Source organism: Scomber japonicus, chromosome 23 (genome assembly GCF_027409825.1).
Source record: "Scomber japonicus isolate fScoJap1 chromosome 23, fScoJap1.pri, whole genome shotgun sequence".
Classification (NCBI taxonomy): Eukaryota; Metazoa; Chordata; class Actinopteri; order Scombriformes; family Scombridae; genus Scomber; species Scomber japonicus.
In genome coordinates, this window is record NC_070600.1 from 2,561,259 (window position 1) to 2,584,874 (window position 23,616).

General features: G+C 40.1%; 1 protein-coding gene across 1 annotated transcript in view; it reads right to left on the reverse strand.

The window, feature by feature from the left end:
* arhgef39 (Rho guanine nucleotide exchange factor (GEF) 39) overlaps positions 1-23,616 on the reverse strand; it is a 71,591-nt gene that overhangs the window by 22,777 nt on the left and 25,198 nt on the right. Inside the window, exons 5-6 of the mRNA XM_053314198.1 lie at positions 13,130-13,200; positions 3,664-3,792 (exon numbers count right to left, since the gene is read on the reverse strand). Of these exons, the coding sequence (XP_053170173.1) occupies positions 3,664-3,792; positions 13,130-13,200 (200 nt within the window). The remainder of the gene's footprint in view (positions 1-3,663; positions 3,793-13,129; positions 13,201-23,616) is intronic.

The window sequence follows — 23,616 nt, forward strand, 5'->3', positions numbered from 1 at the left end:
GGGTCAGTTTTGGTTAAATTCAACAACTATGATGCTATGTTTTGAATTCACTGCTCTCATTTGTGGCTCTGACTGGCTACTTTTTCCATTTCCGACACAAAGTTGAAATGATAAAAAATGGCTTTCAGAACATAAATCTATACGAATATTATGAATATGAAGATTCATAATATACAATTAGAAATGGGAATACAGAAAGGAGAAGACCACACCCAGCCCCCCCCCCCCCCCCCCCAACAAGCACCAGTTTATTAGACCTTCAGTGCCTGACAACTGCCCACGTCTTTCAAACTGTATTCTGACAGACTGTAACTGCTTTATATTATGAATATTATTATACATGACTACTCTCAAACATTATGCATCTGTTTGCAGAAATTGATTCTGATACTTTATAACCTCACTCCAAATATTGGAAATGTCCTGTAAGTTTGTATGTTACACACACTATGTCACTGCTAATGAATACATTTTACACAGTTGATTATAAACATGGATATTTGATTAGCAGCATGACACTAATACTGTATTTAAAATAGTAAGGAATCATGTCTCATTGCATGGGTGCACAGTCTTAATAAATGTAGAGGTACATCATAACGCATCATTCAGTGATAACAGAATATGTTATCCTTTTTAATTCATGCATGAGCAGTAATGTGTTACATGTTTGCTCAAGCATCAGAATGCTGCCAGTGTTCGATGTGCTGAAACTGATGCATTTCAGCAGACATCAAGTGTGTTGATTCAGACGTGCTGAGATCTCCTTATGCTCCTTTCACTATTCACACTATGCATATGTCTGACCACAAATGTGTGCTAAAGCTCTCCATCTCCATCTCCTGTGGTCTGGAGGATGCTTTCAGGATGCTGAGGTGCTGACTTTAGTTCACTGGGTGAAATAACATGAAAAATGACTAAGTATCTAAATACATGACAGTCATTGTCTGTAGACACAATAACTACAAATTAATTCCAGTATGTGTACATGTACTTAACTGTTTTATTATTCATTAACACAAAATGAAGTATTACTTTGGAAAACAAACTGTGGATTTCATGACCTTTATGGCTTTTTTCAGACATGCCCTATCGGCCCCCTGATAGACAAAGTTGACAGTCAGAGAGGTTGGATATGATGTGTGAAGATGAGTCTCTTTGTGGAGCAGGTACTCCTCAGACCCCCTGCCTTCTTCTGACCATCCACAGTGCTTTGAGGGAGCAGCAGGTTCAAAGAGCAGGAAGTGCCAAGCACTCCTCTCCATGTACAGGCCTTTCAGTTTTCCTTGTCAAAGAGCACCTCTGCTCTACTACAAAGTCTTTTGGGCTGGGCCAGGTGGGGGGCTGAGGAAGGTGGGGCAGGAAATAAAGGCTTATCTACAAAGGGTCCTATTCCTCCTGATGTGTCTGAGGCCAGAGGAATAATTTCCAAGTAACTCTGTATGTGTGTGTGAACATAAACAACTATGTGTTATAAAATATGCCCATGTCAACACAAACCTTTCTACTGTTTATGAAAGCAATGCATGCACTGATGGTTACACAGAGGAACTGTCTGCCAAAGAAAAGCAATGCTAGCATTAAGAGTACAAACTCCTCCAAGTTGAAGAAAATGAATGAAGCTATGTGCTGTTTTATTTAAGAGATGCACCCACATACAAGTTATTGTAAAAACACCATTCAGAAGGATGACACTCACCCAGGAAGTGAGGTGAAGAGTAAGTCAGGAGTTTAGTGAGTAATGCATGGTGAGTGTCAGACAGTTTAGGATTGTTGGTGTGGCAGTTGACATAATGCATTATATTAGTGCTGGGTGATTATGGCAAAAATCTAAATCATGATTAATTGAACTTTTAACCTCGATTACGATTAATAAACAATTATCTCCACCCTTGATGAACAATGATGTATTTTCACAGTTTCTTTAGTTTTGTATTTTACACTGCTGCCCTCACACATGAGGATCTTTAGGGAGTGGAAGTAATGATGTTTTAAGGTGTGCTGCTGTGGTTAATGTCTAGTTTACTTGATTAGAACTATGTAAAGATCATGTTTGGGTTCAAATGATCACTGGAGACAAGTTTTAAATTCCTTAAAGATATGCAACCTTTACTGTCATGGCAACAGTGAACACCACCATTAATTGACATGAGCAAGATTAAGTCGATTACAGTTTCTAAATGTCGGTTTCCATTATTTTTCGATTAATTGCCCAGCCTTACATTATAACATTAGATTGCAAACAAATCACTTTTGTTTGATACGTTTAAATCATAATTAGTAAGAAAGAAAAGCTGCCAGTGGATCAACTAAATGATAAATCGACTGTTTCGGCACAAAAAAGAGAATCTGTGTAGGAGGAGCATTTTCAGAGGAAACACTTGGTTTTGTTTTTTATTACTTACTATAATATTTTATTTAATCGGCTAACCTTGTCTTTTCAAGAGAAACCACAGCAAGAAAAACACATAAAAATGAAAAAAAAGTAGAAAAAAAAGATGTGCAACAGTGACACAAATAAGAAAAAAATCAATGTGAAACATGATATAAAATGTGAGATATCTTTGTTTTAAATTGAAGGAACAAGCAGGCAGACACAAATCTGCTGCCTCTCAGTGAATCAGGCTGTCTGCTGTATCAATGTCCCATTGATTGAGGCTTTGAATCTCACAATCGCTCTCCTCATCTCCTACAGAGCTACTTAATATGTTTGAGGGGCTCTGACGCTTCTCATCTGTAAAAGGCAGAGCTTCTCTTTTACCCACATTAGAGGTGGTGTTGGAGAGGAAGGAGAATGGGTTGACGTGGGGTTGTGAGGTGGGGTGGAGCTGTTGCTGCTCTGAAGTCTGTCTGGTGGGACCAGAGCTTTATTGGCTGGAAAGGAAGCCGGCAGAGTTGCAAGGGCCTGAGAACTTGGATGAGAGGAAGCTTTTGAAACTTCCCACATCGGCATTAGAGAGATGAGCTGCTATTCAGTGCTCGCTCCCAGCCTGCACCAACACACCCAGCAAATACACACATAAAACAAGCCTGCATAGCCAAGCAAACAAACACATACACACACATGACTTCATGCACACATGAATTCTCTCATATCTAGTAAACATGCACACACAAACACACTTTGGCTTCCTTTTTATCTGCTGGTCTGTGAGATGAGGCTGGGATCTAATTGGTCCTGGGGGAGATTGGCAGGGTGAGTGGAGCAACGAGAAGGCCAGATTCTCTAGAGACAAACAACAGGAGGGGGGAGTGGCAGGAAGAAAAAGGGCCACCGCTCCACAAGTAGAGAGGGAACCACAACAGAAGAGGAGGAAATAAATGTGCGAGAGGGAATGTAGGATGAAGGGAAAAAGCACATTCACTCTCCGCCAGTTAGCAGTAATGCTCTATTAATAAAATCAGTGCAGTGTGGTGTGCAAAATTCTACAGTTCCCTGCTGAACATCTAACGAATTCCATCGATTAAAAGCAATCCAGAGATGTGTCTTTAGAATGTCTCTGTACTTAACTAATTTCCCTTCAGTTTATCCATACTCCTCTTGCTTCCTCCTTGCCCCCCCCCCATGTGTCCCAAAGGGCACAGAGCAATACATGCAGAAAGGGTTTGGTTGGAGGTGCTTCTTGGATGAGATGAAAGGAATATGTGATTAGAAGCTCTAACCTGAAGCCAACACCTTGGTCTTTCGTCCTTTCAGGAGTTTCTGCACTCGGCAAAGCTGCAGGTGGTTCTGGTGGCAGCGGGTGTTGTTCTGGATACGCTGGGACACTTCACACACTGCAGTTACTGCTCCTACAGCAAAAACACACACAAACATTTGTGTTATCATACATGTGAGGATCCTTATTGATGAAATCATTTCAGACCAGAAATCATAAATAACCCATATCCATTAACTTTTTTCTAAGAGTCTATCTTTCTAAACACAACTGCTGTTCTCACTGACTATTTAAATCTAATATTTTTCACATTTCCATTTATATGATCGCTGGTACAGTAGCTACTTTCAATGAAACTCGACACTTCCTGATGTTTCAATTGAAAAAGTCTTCTATTATGTCCCACAGGGCACAATCCTCTCCTCTTTCTAGTGAGTAGTTTTATTGAAAGTTTTTTTCCCGCCAATAGGCACAAACATGTTGCAATTCCTTCCTCATAAAACATTTACCAAGCAGATTTTTAAATATTTCTCAACTGTATTGTTTACATCTATGATTACTAGATGCAGTATTCTTCTTTACTGCTCTTGTTGGCAATGCTAGGTTTCTTAGCACATTCTGCCACCAACTATCAATGAAACCAGCTCCTGCATGTGAGTGAGTCTCATCTGCATGCATGACAGACAAAATGGGGCCTACTTACAAAATCACTGCTCCATAGCACTACTAGTGATGAAACAGTCATTTAACACTGATGGAAATGAATGGAAAAGTAAATTAGCAGGTTATCCTTAGCCTGGCAGCTGAATACTCATCTCTGGAGATTCAAAGATGCACAAACTACCAAACTGTGAATACCCCAACTAATATCAAGTTCCCATGTGTTATGGACTGGGGTCGGTTTTGTTCTGTTTTCATATAGGTTATGGCTGTGGTTATGTTTGTTTCCCTTTTTTTCCTGTCTCTCCTGCAGGGCAGGTGGTGGCTCACGGGCGGGGCTGACCTACTTTCCAGAGGAGCAAGGAGCACACCTGGGTTCAATCCAGCCATCACCTCACACCTCCATAAAAGCCTGGTTCACCTCCATACCACTGCCAGAAGATTTCAGTCACCGAGCCTCACGGTCAGCCAGCCTCCAGCCTCCAGCTACCACTGCCTGCACCACTGCCTGAAGTGGCCCGTTTTGAGTTGTTTCTTCCCCTGTGAGGAAGCCCAGCCCGACCCCCCTATACCGCTGCTTCCAGCGGCTCCTTGAGTTTTGGTTTTTGTAAATAAACCGCTGTTTAAACTGCTCCCTGGTCTCCTGTCTTTTGGGTCCACCCTGCACACGAATCATCACACCATGGTTGTGTTTGCCATGATTTATTTGTAGACAGTAGCATTGAACCTGCTAGTCAGGCTGCTAGTTCCCCACAGTTATGGCAACCCACTGGTTTTATCGGCCTCATCAAGCAAACATCTATAAACAGGATTTAGAAAGCTGGGTTGTGGAGTTGTGCTTCAAAGAGTGACAAAAGTTCAAACCATTATAGACATCTCTGTCCCATTCACCCACACACAGCTAATACCACTCTTGGGAATTGGGGGGGGGGGGGGGGGGGGGGGGGGGCACCACTTTTGCGCTTTTCCACTAGACAGTTCTAGCATGACTCCACTCAGTTTTTTTTGTGTTTCCACTAGGGATAGTACCTGGTACCTGCTACATTTTAGTACCTGCTCTGGTGAGGGTCCAAGCGAGCCGAGCCGATACTAAATGTGACGTCAACAGACTGCCGGCCACTGATTGGTCAGAGTGTCTTCACTGGAAGAGTCATGAGCTGTTCCACACAAGAATTAAACCCAGCATTTTTAAATACCATCAACAGCGTTACAGCGATTTGCTTCTCTTCTCTTGCTTTGTGTGTGACAGAAAGCCACATACAGCAGCAAGTACACCATCGCCTCCATGTCCTCCATTGTTTATTTGTTTGTGCCGCGTATAAAATGAAGTCACAGCAGGTCTTTAAAGACTGTGTAAAGTGAATTCAGAAATTTCCTTCTAAACACATTAAATAGGTCATAAATGTATTTCTAAAAAAAGGTGTAAAAAGCATTTCAGCCATTTAGATTTGAATTGTGGAGCTAGGCTTCACAAACTGTGTTTCAACATTTCTGTTTTCAGGATTTAGTGGGTGGGTCTGAAAATCATAAACCCGCCCCTGCTGCTGTAGAGGTATAAATACATTCAGCACACACTACTACTACTACAGTCTACAGTTAGCCAGTTAGCTGAGTTAGCCACCGAGTCAGTCGCCGAGCTAGCAGCTGAGTTAGCAGCAGAAAGCTCTCAGAAATGTCGTCCATGTTTCTGGTAGAGGTGGTGACTTTGATTGACAGGTGACGCTTTGTTGGGGGCGGAGTTTCAGCGAACTCAGCGGCCACGCCCACAGCATTTGGGAGCAGAGACAGAGCCAGATTTTTACACAACTTTGAAGCCTAATTTCATATATTTGGCGATTTTTTTAATCATTCAAATTTGGCAGGGTGGTTAACAACACACTTTTCTGTGGTATGTCAAACTCAGAACACATTTATTCTTAATTTACACAGACTTTAACAATCATTTTTCAGACATCAATTTTCTAAAATGGCCACTTACATTGTGAAGCAGTCTCCATGTGACCATAATACTGAACATAACATGAGTCCACAGATAACACTAGGTGAGCCTCATAAGACGCTTCTGTGTTGGACTGTGGTTATGCAGGTTATCTGCTGACATTAGCAGGAGTGATGCAAGGCACTCAAGAGTGTGCAAAACGTCACATTCGGTGGATTCCCGTCCCAGGATGCTCCAAGATGCTGATATACACAACCGTCAAAGTTGGGTAATATCTAATTCTATAAGTTACGTTAATACCCATTGGTAATAAAAACCAAAAATAAATAAAAGCAAATAGCTTTGTAATAATTAGATGTAAAATCTTAAACTGGGTTGAGCGTGATAATTCTTGCTATTTCCCCTTTATACAAACATGAGCTTATTTCCCTCCACATGTGTACTGTATATATACACAAATCACTGGGCTGAGCAGTGGCTGAATACATTAGTCAAAGCAGAGCTGCTGTGTGGCATCATGTTATTTGGAGTGTAGTGTAGAAGGGAAACTGAACAGGGATCACCAGGGAATTCACTGTGACCACAGCCTGACTATCTGGAAGCCTGCTTGTTGTTACGACCCTGCATGTGTGTGTTTCGTCTTTTTTGTTTTGTTTTCCCTCTCCCGTTCAGTAACCCTCCGTCTCCAGCTCCTCCCACTTCTCGGGTTCCAGTGGCAGTTCCTGATTGGTGCGACTCTGTCCGGTGCAGGCACTCCAGTCCCAAGTCAGCAATCAGTGAGTGAACTTTTAAATGATCTGTCAGCCTGTCAGTCGGGGGGCTGGATCCCAGTAGCTAGTTAGCCTGGCTTGATTTGGCTGGTTAGACACTCTGTCTTGTGGCTTGTGTCGGGGCATTGGGCCAGGGTTAGTTGATTTGCTACTGATATCACACACACACACACACACACACACACACACACACACACACACACGTTGGTTTTCAACATCCTCCATTTTGTATTATTCTCATTTGGTTTAAACTTTGGCAAAAAAATGTATATTTCAACCTTAACATCTGGTTTTATGTTGCTTCCTTTTCCCTAGCAAGCTGGGTTGTAACACACACAACCAGGATATATGATTTTAGTTCAGATAAAACATCAGTCTGGCCATATTTATAGTAATCACACATATACACATTTTCTTTCATATAATTTAACATTGATTTTCAGAATCAGACTAGTTTTTAGTCTGCATATACATTACAAGAATTCTGCTTGTTTGGGTTGCTTCTGGAAGATACCTTTAAAAGGTACACGTATCTAGCTCACCCCTCCCTTTCCCAAAACTCTTTGAAGCCATTTTGGCCTTTGGGGACAAGAAGTTATTTGTCAGAAGCTCACGGATGAGCATGACACATGCTCAGGCTTCCAGCATCTCTAATTTGTCAAGTGATGAGGTGAAGATGTATTTAGTTATTCAGTGTATAATGCTAAAAGTTATAGCTCACGTAAGATAGCAATTATGAGTGTTTGATTGTGCTAGCAACACAATGCTAAACAAAGCTAACGATTATTTTATTGTAAGGTTTTGTGTTGTAGCATGATAGCATTGGCAGGATACACGTTTAGGGAAGAGGGACAGGGACAGGTAGAGGACAGATAGAGGAAGAGGAAGAGGGACAGGTAGAGGACAGATAGAGGAAGAGGGACAGGTAGAGGACAGATAGAGGTGTGACTACAGGCAGGACCAGGAGAGGCAGGACAGGGAGGAGAGCAAACACCGCCACAGGCAGCAAAGGAAGAAGTGGAGGCTGGAAATCCTCCAGAGGGACCGGAGAGACGTGACTGAGGTTTGTAACGTTATATAATTATATTCCTACAGTATCCATCCTGCACGATAGCAGCTCTGTGCTTTACATTACTGTAGTCTATTTGACGTGTTAACAGTGTAACTTGAGTCATTGTAAACATCAGCTAAACTACTGAATGATTATATAAATACCATGTAGGACCAGTATCAAAATGATTGTTGTAGACATGTTGGAAAACGCTGGACAGCCCAGTCCATATTCTGCACTGATATTACCATATTTCCAACATAATATCATGAAACTTATAACTGAGGAAACCTTATGTGGTTTTCCTTTGTGTTATTTTTACAGACACTTCTTCGAGGCATGATCTTGGAGTAGCACAGGTGAACTCAGCCAGGATTAATTTTCGATCTCACGATGATGCATCAGTGTAGACATTCTGCCTCACCTTTCACTTGAGTACCAGGAGTGTCATGGTGTACTTACAGTAACTGTGTGGACATTCCTACAGACCAGGAGAGGAAATGCTGTGACCAGGATCATGCGGATTGTGTGGACCTAATACTGCCTAGAAGCTTTTTGAGCATTTACAGACAGTAAAGGGATGACATTACAGTATTTGGCTAAACCTGGGGATGACAACTGGAGTACCGTTATGCTGCTTATAGACATTTCATATATTGACAGCATGTTTCTGTAGGCGCTGCCAGCATGGCACCTGCTCCTATGTAGATTAAAATGCTATTTCTCAAATAATACACAACACAACCACCCGTTTCTTTATTTGATTAAACACGAATTAAAACACACTTATGAATATTATATTACATTTTTACCAAGTCCTTTCTGCTAGATATCACTATATTCTACATACTGCACCTTTATGGCGGTGGTTGGACTGACATTACCGCATGAAAAAACATAGCTCTCACATTAATGTGAATGAGTCCAGTACTGACAGTACATGTGACAGGCAAACACAGAGGACTCTGGCAAAAACTCAACTTTCGCTGCACCACAGTCAGACTCAGCAAGGAGCGGTTATTGGTTGGCCTCTAATGTAGACAGAATGTAAAAGACCAATAATATCATAGAGGAAAATAAAGGTCCACCCAGCTTGGAGCACCCTGGTGGTACAGTATAGGGGTTAAGTTGTGGAGCATAACCTGCACACATTTGTTGCAGGTCATTCCTCTTTTGTCAGATTTTCTGTCACCTCTCTACTATGCAATTTTCTTCAATTAAGAAAACAATTGAAAATGTAAGATCTGAATATCAATGTCACCATAATTTTGTATTTCTCTATGACAAATGGTTGGGTGGTAACACACTGAAGCCTACTGCCTACCAAATGCTTCACGTGCACACAGACATGTGAAGCCTTGTTTTGGAGGCATACTCAGCATCGTGGCCTGATTTTGCTTGATTTCATCAGTGAGCTCTTGCAGAGAACTAAACCGAGCTGTGCAAATTAAAATATCCAAACAGTCCTGATTGGGCTTGATGGTCTGCTGAGTGGGTCAGGGTGGGCTATGTGTTGTGTTTGAATGTGTTTATAGGGACTCCTAAGCATGGTCATATTAATTAGAGGGATGCTAGTCTCCACCACAGGGGCCCTTGTAGCACTATAATGCATTGCTCCCCTGCAAATCAGCTGAGCTGTCAGTCTGTAATTGAATGTAAACAACAGCAGCCCTCCATAAGCACAGCTCATTTGGTTAAATAAAGCCATTTCCTGCTAATTGTTTACTACAACTCAGACCATTTCCAACTCAGTTCCTGTAAAATATCCTGCTGGTTTAGACATTGATGATTAATATACATGAGACTAGCTAATATTGAGTAGATTTACTGGAAAAATAACTACTTTATCCAACAGATTTTAGTTCTGGTATCACCTGCTGTTATCTGATGTGCACTAAGATAAAACAGATTCCGACTGTTTCCTTCACACACATGCAGTGGGGGTAGAAAGCATGGCTGGAGCAGAACAATAACTGCTGGATCTGTTTACAAAGTGGTGAGACAATTCATCAGGTCATCTTCTTATTAAAGACTGTCTGAACTCATAATCCACTCTGACCTGCACATACAGACACATCAATATGAATAGACACACACCTACAGACAAAGTATGGAGTGAATTATAAAAGTACTAAGTCCCCTTCACATTTTGCATTTGCCTACCCATTAAACATTTTCCAGATGTAGTCAATCTCTCATCAGACCGGAGAATGTTTTTCAACAAACTCCAAGCAGGCTGACTGATGGAGTGCTTCCTTCTGGCAGGTTTTGCCATATCTACAAAGGACTTCTTAAACTCTGTTAGAGTGACCAGTGGGTTCTTGGTCACCTCCCTGACCAATGCCCTCCTTGACTGTTACTCATTTTGGCAGGACTCTATGAAGAGTCCTGGTGGTTCCAAACTTCTTCCATTGTATAAATATGAAGTCCACTGTGCTCCTGGGAATTCTCAACACTTAAGAAATATTGTTACATCCTTACTCAGATCTATGCAATCTCTGCAATTCAAATCACCCGCCAGTTGTCAACCAGGAAGTGAAAGATGTTGGTCAATAAACAGGTGTGTGCCTTTCTAAACTGTGTTCAATTAATCCAATTTGCCACAGGTAGACTCCAAGCAAGCTCTAGACACATACAAGGGCATTTAAAGCAGATCATTTAAAAAAAAAACTATTAGACTTTATAATATATAAAGTCTAAATATTAGACTTTTTAATATAATCCACTCCAGTACACCATTACCACTCACTCTGACCTTTATAATAAACATGAGGCACAATTATCACCTTTCTGACAATGTAAATCATCTCTTATAACAAGAGCAAACATCTCACTAACAAACACAAATTCACCATGAAGCAGCCAAAGCCAGCTACACATCCGGAATCACTATAGCCCCATAAACTGTGACAGGTGTAAATACAGTCACAGTTTACTGGACTGACAGCCAAAGTAGCCAACTACTGTAAACATTACTTTTAGAGTAAAAACTATCTTCTTGTGCTATTTGTAATAACTAACAGACATTTTACACATCAAAAACTAAACAAAAGTTTGATTCATTTGGACACAGTTAAGCCAGTATTCACAAAGTCCTGAGGAACAATTACCAGTCATACCAACTGAATATCATTTCAGTGTAATTTCATCAAATCTGCTGTTGATGGATAAACTGTAAAACTACCTCACTTACTTTTTATAGAAAGCTTTTCAATCTTTGCCCCAGAACAAACAGACAAATCATCAAAATAGACAGAATCACCCAGTTACGGTGTGCCAGCAATAAATAATAGCTGTAAACATTTAGAACTATATCATTAACGCATCCAAAATGACAACAAGCAGATAGATTCTAATTTCAAGTTCAACTTTCCTGCTTTTGTTCGGAGCGCTGAAACTCATCTTGTCTACACTAAAATAATCACAGCCTAATTGGCTCGCTTAACTTCACAACAATTACATTGTAAACCAAACAAGGCATCCATGTAGACTTTTTCCCTTTGTTGTACGTGTTTGGAATATCTTCTATTGCCTGCTTTAGAAAAACAACAACTCCTAATTACAGTATTTTTGGGCTGAGTTCTGGCCGCGGCATTAATAATACATCTAGCTCATTACACATTCTGAAGACATCTTCCACTTTTTCATTCCATTTATTTACTGTTTAGACTGTTTGACCACGGGACGATAACTGTTAACTTTTTATGTTGAATATCTGTCAGAGCTGGAGTGTTGCTTCTAGTCAGGTCAGACTTAGTTAAGGTTACTGCAGCATAGTCGAGCATTGGTGTGTCATATTAAAGCAGGCTGATGAAAACTCCTGAAGCGCTTCAATTACAGCAATTAAATCCAGCCTGAATGCACTGCGAGGGGAAAAAAAGGAAGCTTGGGGGGAAAAAAAGAAAAGAGACAAAGAGGAAAAGCAAACCGACACAGAGCAGCACAACAGGAGAAAACAACAACAACAAAGCCTCTTGTGATTCTATCTGCTAGTTTGCTTAATCAGATACAATGTGATTTGTCTGGAATTTCTTTTTTAAATAATTCCCTTTACAATACAACCAGGCTGACTACAGGAAGTTTCTTCCACACACACACACACACACACACACACACACACACACACACCCCAACCCCCCAATAAAAAGCAGCAGAGTTTAAAAAAAGGATCACTAATGAGAAGAGGAAGGGGCAATGGTGGAGCACATTTAGATATGTACCTTCATCTTAGAGTCAGAGGCTGTTTTAATTTGTAAGCAAAGGCAGCACACCAGCAATGAGATTTTAATTGATACACATAAATAATTCCTTGTGTACATTCGCACTTCAGTCAGATTCGCTGTTTATTTGACGACTGAAATTAGTCATTATCGGGATTCGTGTTGATGTTGAAGATTTTATTTATTAATATAGCTCCAGCTTAATATCCTCTGATCCGCTCCCAATTAATTATGTCAAAATCCACATCAAACTCCAACTTACACGCATATTGAGCTTCGCCTCACTTTCATTTCTGTACTAGCCAAGTGCTGCTGTGACAATAACAACAAATGAGAAATGAAAGGAGAGAGAGTACTTTCTTTTGTTCCTCAAATGAAGCAATGAGTGCTGTCTTTCACTGTGACGCTGTCTGGCTGCAGCCATGAAAGTCTTCAGGACTTGGTTTCTTACTCTTGCTAGCCTTGTATTCTATAATTGTACAGCTTTCTTGAACATTCCTGTGCTCCAAACAGCTTGTCACAGGTAGGAAGAGTTCCACTATGAGTCTTTGTTGACTAGCGATGCAAAGCACATCATCACACACTCATCACTTGTTGTTAGGTTGCTGCTGACAAAACTCAACAATCCTGACAGAGTGGAAGAAGAAGAAGAAGAAGAAGAAGAGGTGACAACAGCATCAACCTCAACTTCACACATGTGCAAATGTGAGCGTGCAGTTGTAGGCACTTTGCTTCACAATAAAAGCACTCAGGGTTAAAGCAGAGATATTTTCCTTGAGATGCAGCAAAATGATCATTGATGCAGCAGCACAATCAGAAAAGACACTTACTTGAAAGCTGTTGGAACTCTGGGTTTTCTGGAGTTGTGTTAGCAGCCAGGTCTTGTAGGAAATGCTTATACCTGTGAGGAAACAGGAAATAAACAGCGTCACAGTGTGCTCACTGTCACAAAGTATCACTGTAGGATGAAAAGTGTTACAGGTAGTGAACTAAAACAACACACTGTTGTTTCCATCCAACATTACTCATCTGAACCATCCACTATCAGAGTAAACAGCTGCTTTATTAGTCTATTTTTATTTCAAACATATACGCAACAAGAATAACATCAAATGAAATAAACTATAAATCTCTACAACAAACTCCTCATAAACAACACAAATACAAATATTACATGTTGGAATAGTTGGAAAAGCAGCATTTATTCCTGTCACTTTCTCAACTACTCATAAACAGCTATCCCAATTCAATGTACAACCCAAGTTTACCCAGTGTCAATAAAATCAACCTTCCTCATCCATGTACCTCCTAAAAACTACATTTGTATATATCTTCTTGAACTGCTTTAATGTTTCCCTTAGCAAAAAGTAGTTTATTCAAGTGTACTATGAGTATACTTATTTTATACTAAAACTGAGGCAGTATACTTGAACTTTACTTTTTATATACTATATTTTATATACTTAAGAATGGTATAGTGAAGTATACTTGGCTTATACTGAAAAGTCTAAAGAAAAGTCTGAGACTAAGTACATTAATACTAAGACTTACATTATACTTTAATACTAAAGCTTATACTTGTACTTTAGTATACTTTTTACTTCTTTCTGCCACAAAGTACTAATACTTAGTATATCTTGATCCAAGTACAGAATAAGGTCAAGTCATTGACTCGTGCTTACATTTCATTTAGCAGAATAAAAATGTTTTTCACTGCACACATTAGCTTTGAGGTATTACCCCTGTTATAAGATCATATAGTATAGAACTAGTACAATGGCACTATATAGAAGAGTGTACTTGTGCTATACTTTAAGTATACTTCAATAAACTAAAATGTGGACTAGAAGTACAGTATATACCTAGTACACTAGTAGTATATAGATGAGGGTACTTGTTGTATACTTGAAGGTGTACTTTTGTAAACTTAAAATGTTCCAATTTAGTCCAAAGAGTTATTAAATTAGTATACTTTCTAGTACACTACAAGTACATGGTCCATAGTATACTTGCTATACTTATACTTACACTCAAGCATACGTAATAAACTTCAAGTACTCTTACTAAGGGTTGTAATGTTTTAACTCCACATTGAGACCATACCACAAATTCACCCATGAACTCTTCACAGTGGTGTGAACACAGACTTTCCATTAAAATGTTTCTATCTCTCTGAGAACATCTTTGCATATTACCTGCTAGTCGATTATTTCTTGCTTTATACATTATTTGTGCTGTGTTGAATTCTACCAGATGCATGAATTTCAAAGTATATTACTTTTGTAGGTGTTAACCCATACCTCCAGATACACATATAAGAATAAAAATGTAGAGCGTATAGCACTTATTGATCCAGAATGCCTGAGTGCCTTGTTTCTCTCTGGTATTGCCATTGTCTCTTGCTACCAAGGTTATTAGTATCAAAAGTTTTTTAATCAGTAAAAACTGTTACTGCATGCTTTTTCTATGCATTTAGTCATTTCTTCAATTATTCAATTGGCGTCAAATAGGTTGATCTGTTCATTTTGAATCCTTGCTGACTGTCAATTGTTGTCAATTTGTGCTTCTCAATGGATTTCTAGTCTTTCAGTAAGGAGGACTGAGAAATACACGCCTGTCATTTGCAAAATAGTGTCTATCCCCAGTTTCAGTGTTTCCCATTAATGATATAGACTGTGGCGGCCTGCCATAGTCTTATTTGTGTCTCCACAATCTCACAGTGAGCTGAACACATCTGTACACTCTCCAAAATGTTATTGTTTTAGGGCTGAGCGGTATATTGAGTTTAGACATATCGTGAAACGTATTTTCAAACGAGATATAGGACGAGTTATCTTCTTTTGTGTGTCTCATCATGTTGCTCTCCTCTGCTCCTCTCCTCTTCACTGTTCAGTACAGGAATACTACTACTTTATTCCTCCTCACTGTTCAGTACAGGAATACTACTACTTTATTCCTCCTCTCTGTTCAGTACAGGAATACTACTACTTTATTCCTCTTCACTGTTCAGTACAGGAATACTACTACTTTATTCCTCCTCTCTGTTCAGTACAGGAATACTACTACTTTATTCCTCCTCACTGTTCAGTACAGGAATACTACTACTTTATTCCTCCTCACTGTTCAGTACAGGAATACTACTACTTTAGTATTAAAGGTCCAGACACTGAATGGAGGACAGGGTTGCTCCTTCAGTAAGTAGCTACAGGATGCTGTTATTAGCAGCTGTGGTCGAGCGAGGTAGAGAGTGACTGAAGAGAGAGAGCGCTGACAGTAAGAAAGCTGATGAATCAGATCAATAAAATGTTATTTTCTGATTGTTTGACAGCGGTTACTTTGAACAGCATTAGTCTATTATTTTCAAAAGTTGTGTTGGATATTCCTTTTTGAGTGTATTCATGGATTCCTCTATTCTCACTCTTATATTTTAAGTTACTTGATATAATTACAATCAGAGAATACAACTGATAAATAATCACTGATGTCTTTTCATAAAAGCCTGTCCACTGTACTGTCTTTCATAATGTTTGTAAATAAACAATTGTTTTTGCAATTTTTTCCCCCATCAAATCCATAAATATAGCAAACTTCAGACGGGCCTGGACATGTACTGGCTTAAGCAGGGGGGCACGTCTGGCACTGCAGGATTTGAGTCCCTGGCGGCATAGTGTGTTACTGATGGTAGCCTTTGTTACTTTGGTCCCAGCTCTCTGCAGGTCATTCACTAGGTCCCCCCGTGTGGTTCTGGGATTTTTGCTCACCGTTCTTGTGATCATTTTGACCCCACGGGGTGAGATCTTGCGTGGACCCCCAGATCGAGGGAGGTCTTGTATGTCTTCCATTTTCTAATAATTGCTCCCACAGTTGATTTCTTCACACCAAGCTGCTTACCTATTGCAGATTCAGGCTTCCCAGCCTGGTGCAGGTCTACAATTTTGTTTCTGGTGTCCTTTGACAGCTCTTTGGTCTTGGCCATAGTGGAGTTTGGAGTGTGACTGTTTGAGGTTGTGGACAGGTGTCTTTTATACTGATAAGTTCAAACAGGTGCCATTAATACAGGTAACGAGTGGAGGACAGAGGAGCCTCTTAAAGAAGAAGTTACAGGTCTGTGAGAGCCAGAAATCTTGCTTGTTTGTAGGTGACCAAATACTTATTTTACAGAGGAATTTACCAATTAATTCATTAAAAATCCTACAATGTGATTTCCTGGATTTGTTCCCCCCATTCTGTCTCTCTCTCTATTTGTGTACCTATGATGAAAATTACAGGCCCATCTCATCTTTTTAAGTGGGAGAACTTGCACAATTGGTGGCTGACTAAATACGTTTTTGCCCCACTGTATCTAAGATCTATGTAGTTATACAGACAATTACATTTTTTCCCATACAGATTTCTATTGTAATACATTATAACATATCATCAACAACTGTTGCCATGTTTTCTTTCATAGGACATAGGACCTTTTTTCTAAGAAAGGGTCCTATGTTCCCCGCTGTTGCCGGTTGATGAACAAACCGGGGAACATAGGACCTTTTTAAAGAAAAAAAAAAAAAATCCTATGTTCCCCGCTTTTCCTTAACAGGTCCAATAAAAGCTATTAAAGGATTATTTTTTCCAACCATAATTTCCATAACTGTTGCAATGTGAGACGTAGGTCTATGCCTATACGTTGTGTGTGTTCTCATCAGTAATAACAAACCATGTGTTATTCACTCTCAATAATAGCGTCAGACACAGACTGATAACTTGGGTTTAATAGTCGCATAATTTGGCAAACCTGTATGATCATACTTATCTTCTAATCTATATGCAACGCTGAGTTTAAAAAAAGCTGTTAGCAACTGCTCTTATAGTCAACAGTAGTTTGCAGCTAAACATCCACACATATGGAGGTGCACGCTATGGCACAGAGCCCAGGTGGGACACTCAGGCCACACTCGGGTCTAAACGCCCTGACCAGAGGGATCAAAGACGGACTGAAGGCAGTGGCCACGTCTCTCAGTCCCGGTCCCAGAGCTGAGCAGCCAGGTACTGGAGAGGGAGGAGAGGAGAGGAGAGCACTGGACGAGAGAGGTGCGGCGTGCGTAACGGCACTTAAGGGACTTTTAACAGCCCTGAAAAACTGCTACAGTTCGCTGGAATGACCCAGACGCAAGGAAATGCAGAGATATAAGAGCTTTTGCCCTGGAAGGTATTAATTCAGTAACCGCAGTCATTTGTGGCAAAGCTGTGCCAGTTAAGACTTGACTTTCAAACGTGCTAAATAAAGACGCTCGTCCCCAGCAATCTGTTTCAGGTTTGGTAAATCACACTGCGTGCGCGAAATAATTCTATTTACCAATATTTTGTTCGTTCTGGCAGAAACACCCATATTTTCATATTTGCAAACACACTAAATGGATTGCACGTGCAATTTTGCCCGTTTGAGAGACGCAATCCTCGAAGTTTGCACACGTTTTTATACATGCAAACCTTTAGTAGACCCGGCCCTTTATGTGTGTTCTCAAAAAAACATTGCAAAAGCATAACTATATATATATATATATATATATATATATATATATATATATATATATATATATATATATATATGTGTGTGCCCAATGAGATGAGCCATAACGTAGGTATTCACATTACGCATGATCAACAAAGCTACTGTATGTAACCATCTGAACACAACTATTGGGCTCATCATTCATCACATATGATTATGTAACAGCTTGGCCTGATGGTTTTATATGGCAAAGCAGCCGAGTAAAAGACACAACGATATTGCTGCTAGCTGTGCGCACTGCAGCTCTCAATTTAAAGGGCAAGACGTCAGCAGCTGCTCTTTAATTGAGAGAGAGAGAGAGAGATTACCCGGTTTGTTCATCGACCGGCAACAGTGGGGGAAAGCGGGAAACATAGGACCATAGACCATAGTCATGTTTGCGGTGCGACCATAGCCGACAGTACAGTGTACCGGGTGGAGGAGCGAGGTTGTAGGATGACAGATCAGTCATAGTGAGTCCCCTTGTGGATAGCTGTAGTGGCTACAGGTCATAAGCAGGCGGGGAGTTCCTGTCCTCTGAAAAGAAGCCAATGCTTCTTCAATGCAGTCTGGTGTTCATTTGTGAAATTTTGGCCTCCCTGATTTTATATTTGACGATAAAGCAGGCTACGTGGCTACGTTGTGATTGACAGGTTGATTGACCAATGTCCTTGAGATCCAGCCCTTGCAACCAATCGCAGCCTCCCCGCTCCGCCGTTGGTCCCGCCCATACGTCCGTCCATGACCCCGCCTCATACCCATATAAGTAGAATCCGTGTTCATTTTTTCCCGGCATGCACCTGAAATTTTCAAGATGGCGCTGCCTAGATTCGATACTATTGGCTTCCCAGCAGCAGTCCACAAACCAATGGGTGAGGTCACGGATGTTACGTCCATTTCTTATATACAGTCTATGGTCACAAAACTCACAATACTCTTCAAATAAAGTTTCTCCAACCGTGTTTGTTATTTTAGGTAGTTATTATCACGATAATCCATGTCCAATAGTCCATTTCCCCGGATAAGATGGGGTTTATTCATTATTTGCCACTATAAACACACTTTGACCTCCTCGAGCTTTTATTTTGGTACTTCCTGTTACCGGCATTTGAATTTGCATATTAGCTAAATATTTAGTTTCACTCGAAACATTTAGATTTAACATTTAGATTTAGATTTAACACTTAAATGTAACATTTAGATTTAGATTTAGATTTAACATTTAAATGTAACATTTAGATTTTACATTTAGATTTAACATTTAAATGTAACATTTAGATTTTACATTTAAATTTAACATTTAACATTTGGATTTAAATATTTAAAATATCTCTAAGTTGACAAATATTGTTGTAAATGTGCAAAAAAGTGACTCTCAAAAATTCACGCCAGTTTTTTAAACATTGTTTGAAGCTAAATGTGACAAAATGTTGCTGTTATTTTCAGCGTGAGCCGCTTGACAAACGGCACCCCATAGATCCCAACTGGATCCATGGTATCCAAAATGCTTTGTATAACAGGCCAGACAAGAATGACATGCAGTTTGTTTTGATGCAGATTGGGGGGGGGGGGGCAAGATAATCTTTGAAGTAGTGTTGATGACAACCTCTGACTGATGAAGATCAGCAAAGGTGTAATGGTACAGTAACCCACAGTACGGTCCCTACCTCCGTTTTTGGGCCACAGTTTCGGTACATATTTTGTGCGTAAACTTTTTTTCTCCAAAAATGATCTCTTTATTTAGCTTTCACAGTAAACACATTCCAGTATCACTGCTGTACTGAATAATAGAACACTTTGCTCTCAAGTTAACAGTTACTAAGGACAACACTTTCATATGTATAAAAAATTAAAACACTGGGTGTCAGGGGAGGGGAGGGTGGGCGATCAGTGTTGGTCGGCCCTTATGGCCTTATATAAGGACGTTGTGCTCTCACACGCGCTGCATTGATTGATACTCACTCACTCACACACTCACACACTCACACTCACACACTCACACTCACACTCACTCACACACACACACACACACACACACACTCTAGCGCGTGCTTTAGCTTGTTCGCTCCAGATTCCAGGAGATTGTGTTTTATTTGCGGGTGTCAGGGAGCTGCTAGCAGTATGCGGGACACTCACAGAACTTTGGGGAGAGTTGGGATGTCTGCGTTTGCAGTTTTCACTCCCTTATCGTTGTATTCAACAGTGAAACCAAAATGAACCCACACCGGAAATTTCAATGAAGCCGATGCTTCTTCAAACTTTTCTCTCTCAACTCCTCTGCTAGTGCTGGCCATGCCTCTTTGTTCAGTGTGTGAGCTGCACTTTGAACCCGGCTCTAGTTACAACTGTGTAAGAGGGGGTGAGTGGGTGGACACACACACAGACACACAGACACACACAGATACACATATTGTTCTGTGCAGAGACTGAACGGTTCAATATTTTACAGAGTACCATTGCATCTCTAATCTGCACTGGCTGCTCTTCAGTCCCACAAAGATTACTTGGCAGAAAACGTACTATGTGTTGCACAATAAAAAATATCGCCACATTAAGACTTGTTTAATGTTTACTTCTATAGAGACAAGTAAGTAGCATGAATGTATGCTACATACCACAGCATCTGTAGCCTAAGCTAGTTAGCAATGCACACCTTTAGGTGGATTTAAAAATATATATATAAAACTCTACATCTGTAACTGCACGAGATTCATGAATAGTCCTTTAAACTACAGTGAACAGAATCTTTCTGGAGCAGGAATTTGATATGAAGTCCACTGGCTGGCAACAGGAGACGATGAGAACACTACACAGAGTCTTATACATCTCACATAGAACCATTATACTGAATGTATCAATCCACAACGTCCAAAAAACGCGCATCACCCTCAATCCCACTGCACTTTTTAAAGCAGTCATTTTCTTCACCTGTGACAGATGTAGTGGAGCATAATCTCTACAGACAACTCTTTACAGTCACACAAATCTCCTGCTGTTTTTATGTTTTGAACTTATTAACGGTATCTGTATTGATTGACCGGCTCCCAGTCTGCCTGTGAGCTTATCGGTTTCACTACAGGCAGATTCACCTTGCCTGCTACAGTAGGCGGGGAAATGAAATCAATGAATCAATAAATACAAACACTGGCTGGCTCCTGTGGAGCCCACATTAAAACCATTTTGGTTCAGTACATTTCTACTGTCAGTCAGCCTGATGAAGACAGTTTGGCTGCTGTCCTCTCAGCTCCCAATGATCTGCTGCTGACAGAGATGCTGAACACAGGTCAGTCCATGTGAACTGAATACATAGAACGCTTTAATAGCACTTAAATGCTGCTTACATGATTCTGAGTCAGACCATGTGAGAAACATTAGCTGCTCTTAGTAGCACTACCTGTCAATGGGATGATACATCAGTCATTGATTAGAAGTGTGAATAAAAAAAAGTGACGCAAAACAAAACAAAACAACACATAAACATTAACATTACTCAAAGGACCTGATTTACTAAAGGTCTCTGCGTGTAAAAACATGTGCAAATTGGTATCACTCACAAAAAATGTGCAATCTGATTTACTAAACTGAGACTTATACACACTGTCCATTTAGCACGTTTGTCATAATGAATATGTAATATGAGGCGTTTTAACCCCAGTGTGTAAAATACAGGGTGTATTCATCACACACATTGTGATTTAACAAACTCAGAGGTAATTTTTCTGACAGTAAGTGTGTGTATAAATAAAACCTTTGAAGGACAGGTATTAACCTGCTGCACACTGCACACATATGGCTGCTGTTACTGTAGAGAGGAGGAGACGGAGGCATAATGACAGAATACACACAGGATCCATTTTTACACCTGTGTTAATATTTTTGGTTTTACTAACAACATTGACTTTGTCACTAATACTCTCCCGTTTGTCGTTTTTTCTGGTAATATTAGTTTTTGTTATAACTCAATATATTAGTTAACCTCTTCCACTAGAACCTGATCACATTTCATTTTGTTCTTGCAGCTTTCTGCTCGTCCAAACTTTCCATTAAGACACAAAACCTCATTTAAATACTGCTGTCTGCACCTGTTGCACCTGTTTTCATTTACAGTTATTCTTATTAGATCATCTGCAAAACAAACAATAAATGCATGCTCAATCTATTGCACTGTGCACACAGTTTACTACCCTTTATTATCTCAGTAAATCAGGCTCAAAGTATACACTTGTAGTGAACACAGCATCAGGACGGCTTAGAACATCCTCTGGTCAGAGTCACCTTTGACCCTCAGATGAGGAAATCTAACCAGGTTTGATATAGAGACAAACAGGGTCCTTCTCTTGGACAAACAAAGATCCCTTATCATTCCATGGGACAGAATCGGTCCATATGGAAGGCTTTGAGCTAATCACAGAGGGACCGTTAAGTGATAATTCACTTTGTAAGAATGAGCCAGTTTGTCCCCTCTTCCCATTCTTCTGGTCATAAAGTTTAACCCCAGGCCCGGAGTGGGGGTCTTCTGACTACCCACGTCATCAGAGAAGAGCCACACAGACAACGGTCATAAACTAAAAGACAAATTCCTGACCTCCCCCCCTCTGTGTCTCCTGAAACCACACAGAGCTTGAAAGTGAGAAAATTAGTGTTAAATACTTAAATAAGAACATCTTAGTGAAAAGTATGGTTTAAACAATACCAATTACTTATATGATTATCAATTACCTAAACCTCCACTGTAACAGCTATTACAGCGATCATAGATAAATGTGTATTTGGAGAACTGTGATTATACTTTCTTACTTACTTTAGTTTACTTACTTACTAAATTTTGGTATGAAAATGTTTGTTTAATGTGAGAAAGTGTTACACTGATGTTATGCTTACATTTTGGTGATAATCAATTATCTATCATGGAATAAGTAGAATAACTATGTGTTATGTTTGATCATATTAATCCTCTTCAGGTTTTAATGAATGGCAGCTTGATGAATCAAGCTGATGTCATATTAATAACAGAATAATACATCCTGTGTTCTGTGTCAATAGATTATAGTATGCATTTTATAATCAGGATTAAATACTGAATCAATGATGATGATGAAAAGTTACATGGTAAAAAGCTGGAAAATAGATCCCCAGAGTAGCTGTGATGAATCTGATTGGCTGACACAACAGCCCTCCCCAGGGACAAAACCCAGCTGCACCCATTCTCTTGTCTCTTACCTCTCTCTGCCCTCTCTACTTAGGCTTGCGGACTCAGCATGACCCGAACCAGCGGTCTTGCTCTGTCCATCTTTTCTTTTTTTCCCCTCACACACTTAGCTTAATCTTTAGTTATTCTTTATCTAAGTTTTCTTAAGTTTCGTAATCTTGTAACTTTCACCAGCAACGTCTAGAGAAAAGGCCCTTTAAGTAAACACGTCATTAAGTTTTGCATTCAGCCTGTTTTTGACATTTTTGATGATTTTGACGCTGAGATCTCTCCAGAAAGAGAACTAGTTAAATTAGACGTTTCCTCCATCTTTCATCAACCTGAGAGAACTTTTGAGCAGACAAACGTCTGTCAACCCTAAGACTCATCATAACTGAGAGGAACAAAGTCTTCCAGCGGACAACGACCGGAACAAGGCAGTCTGACGAAGGCCAGCCGACCCGGATCATCTTCCCCGCCAGGACCGGCGATGCTCTGATCTTCCACTTGGTGTGCGTACGCGCGGTTCTGGACAGCTGAGACCCTCCATCGATGAAAGTAGGATCCAAATATTGCATTAATCAAGGGTTGATGTC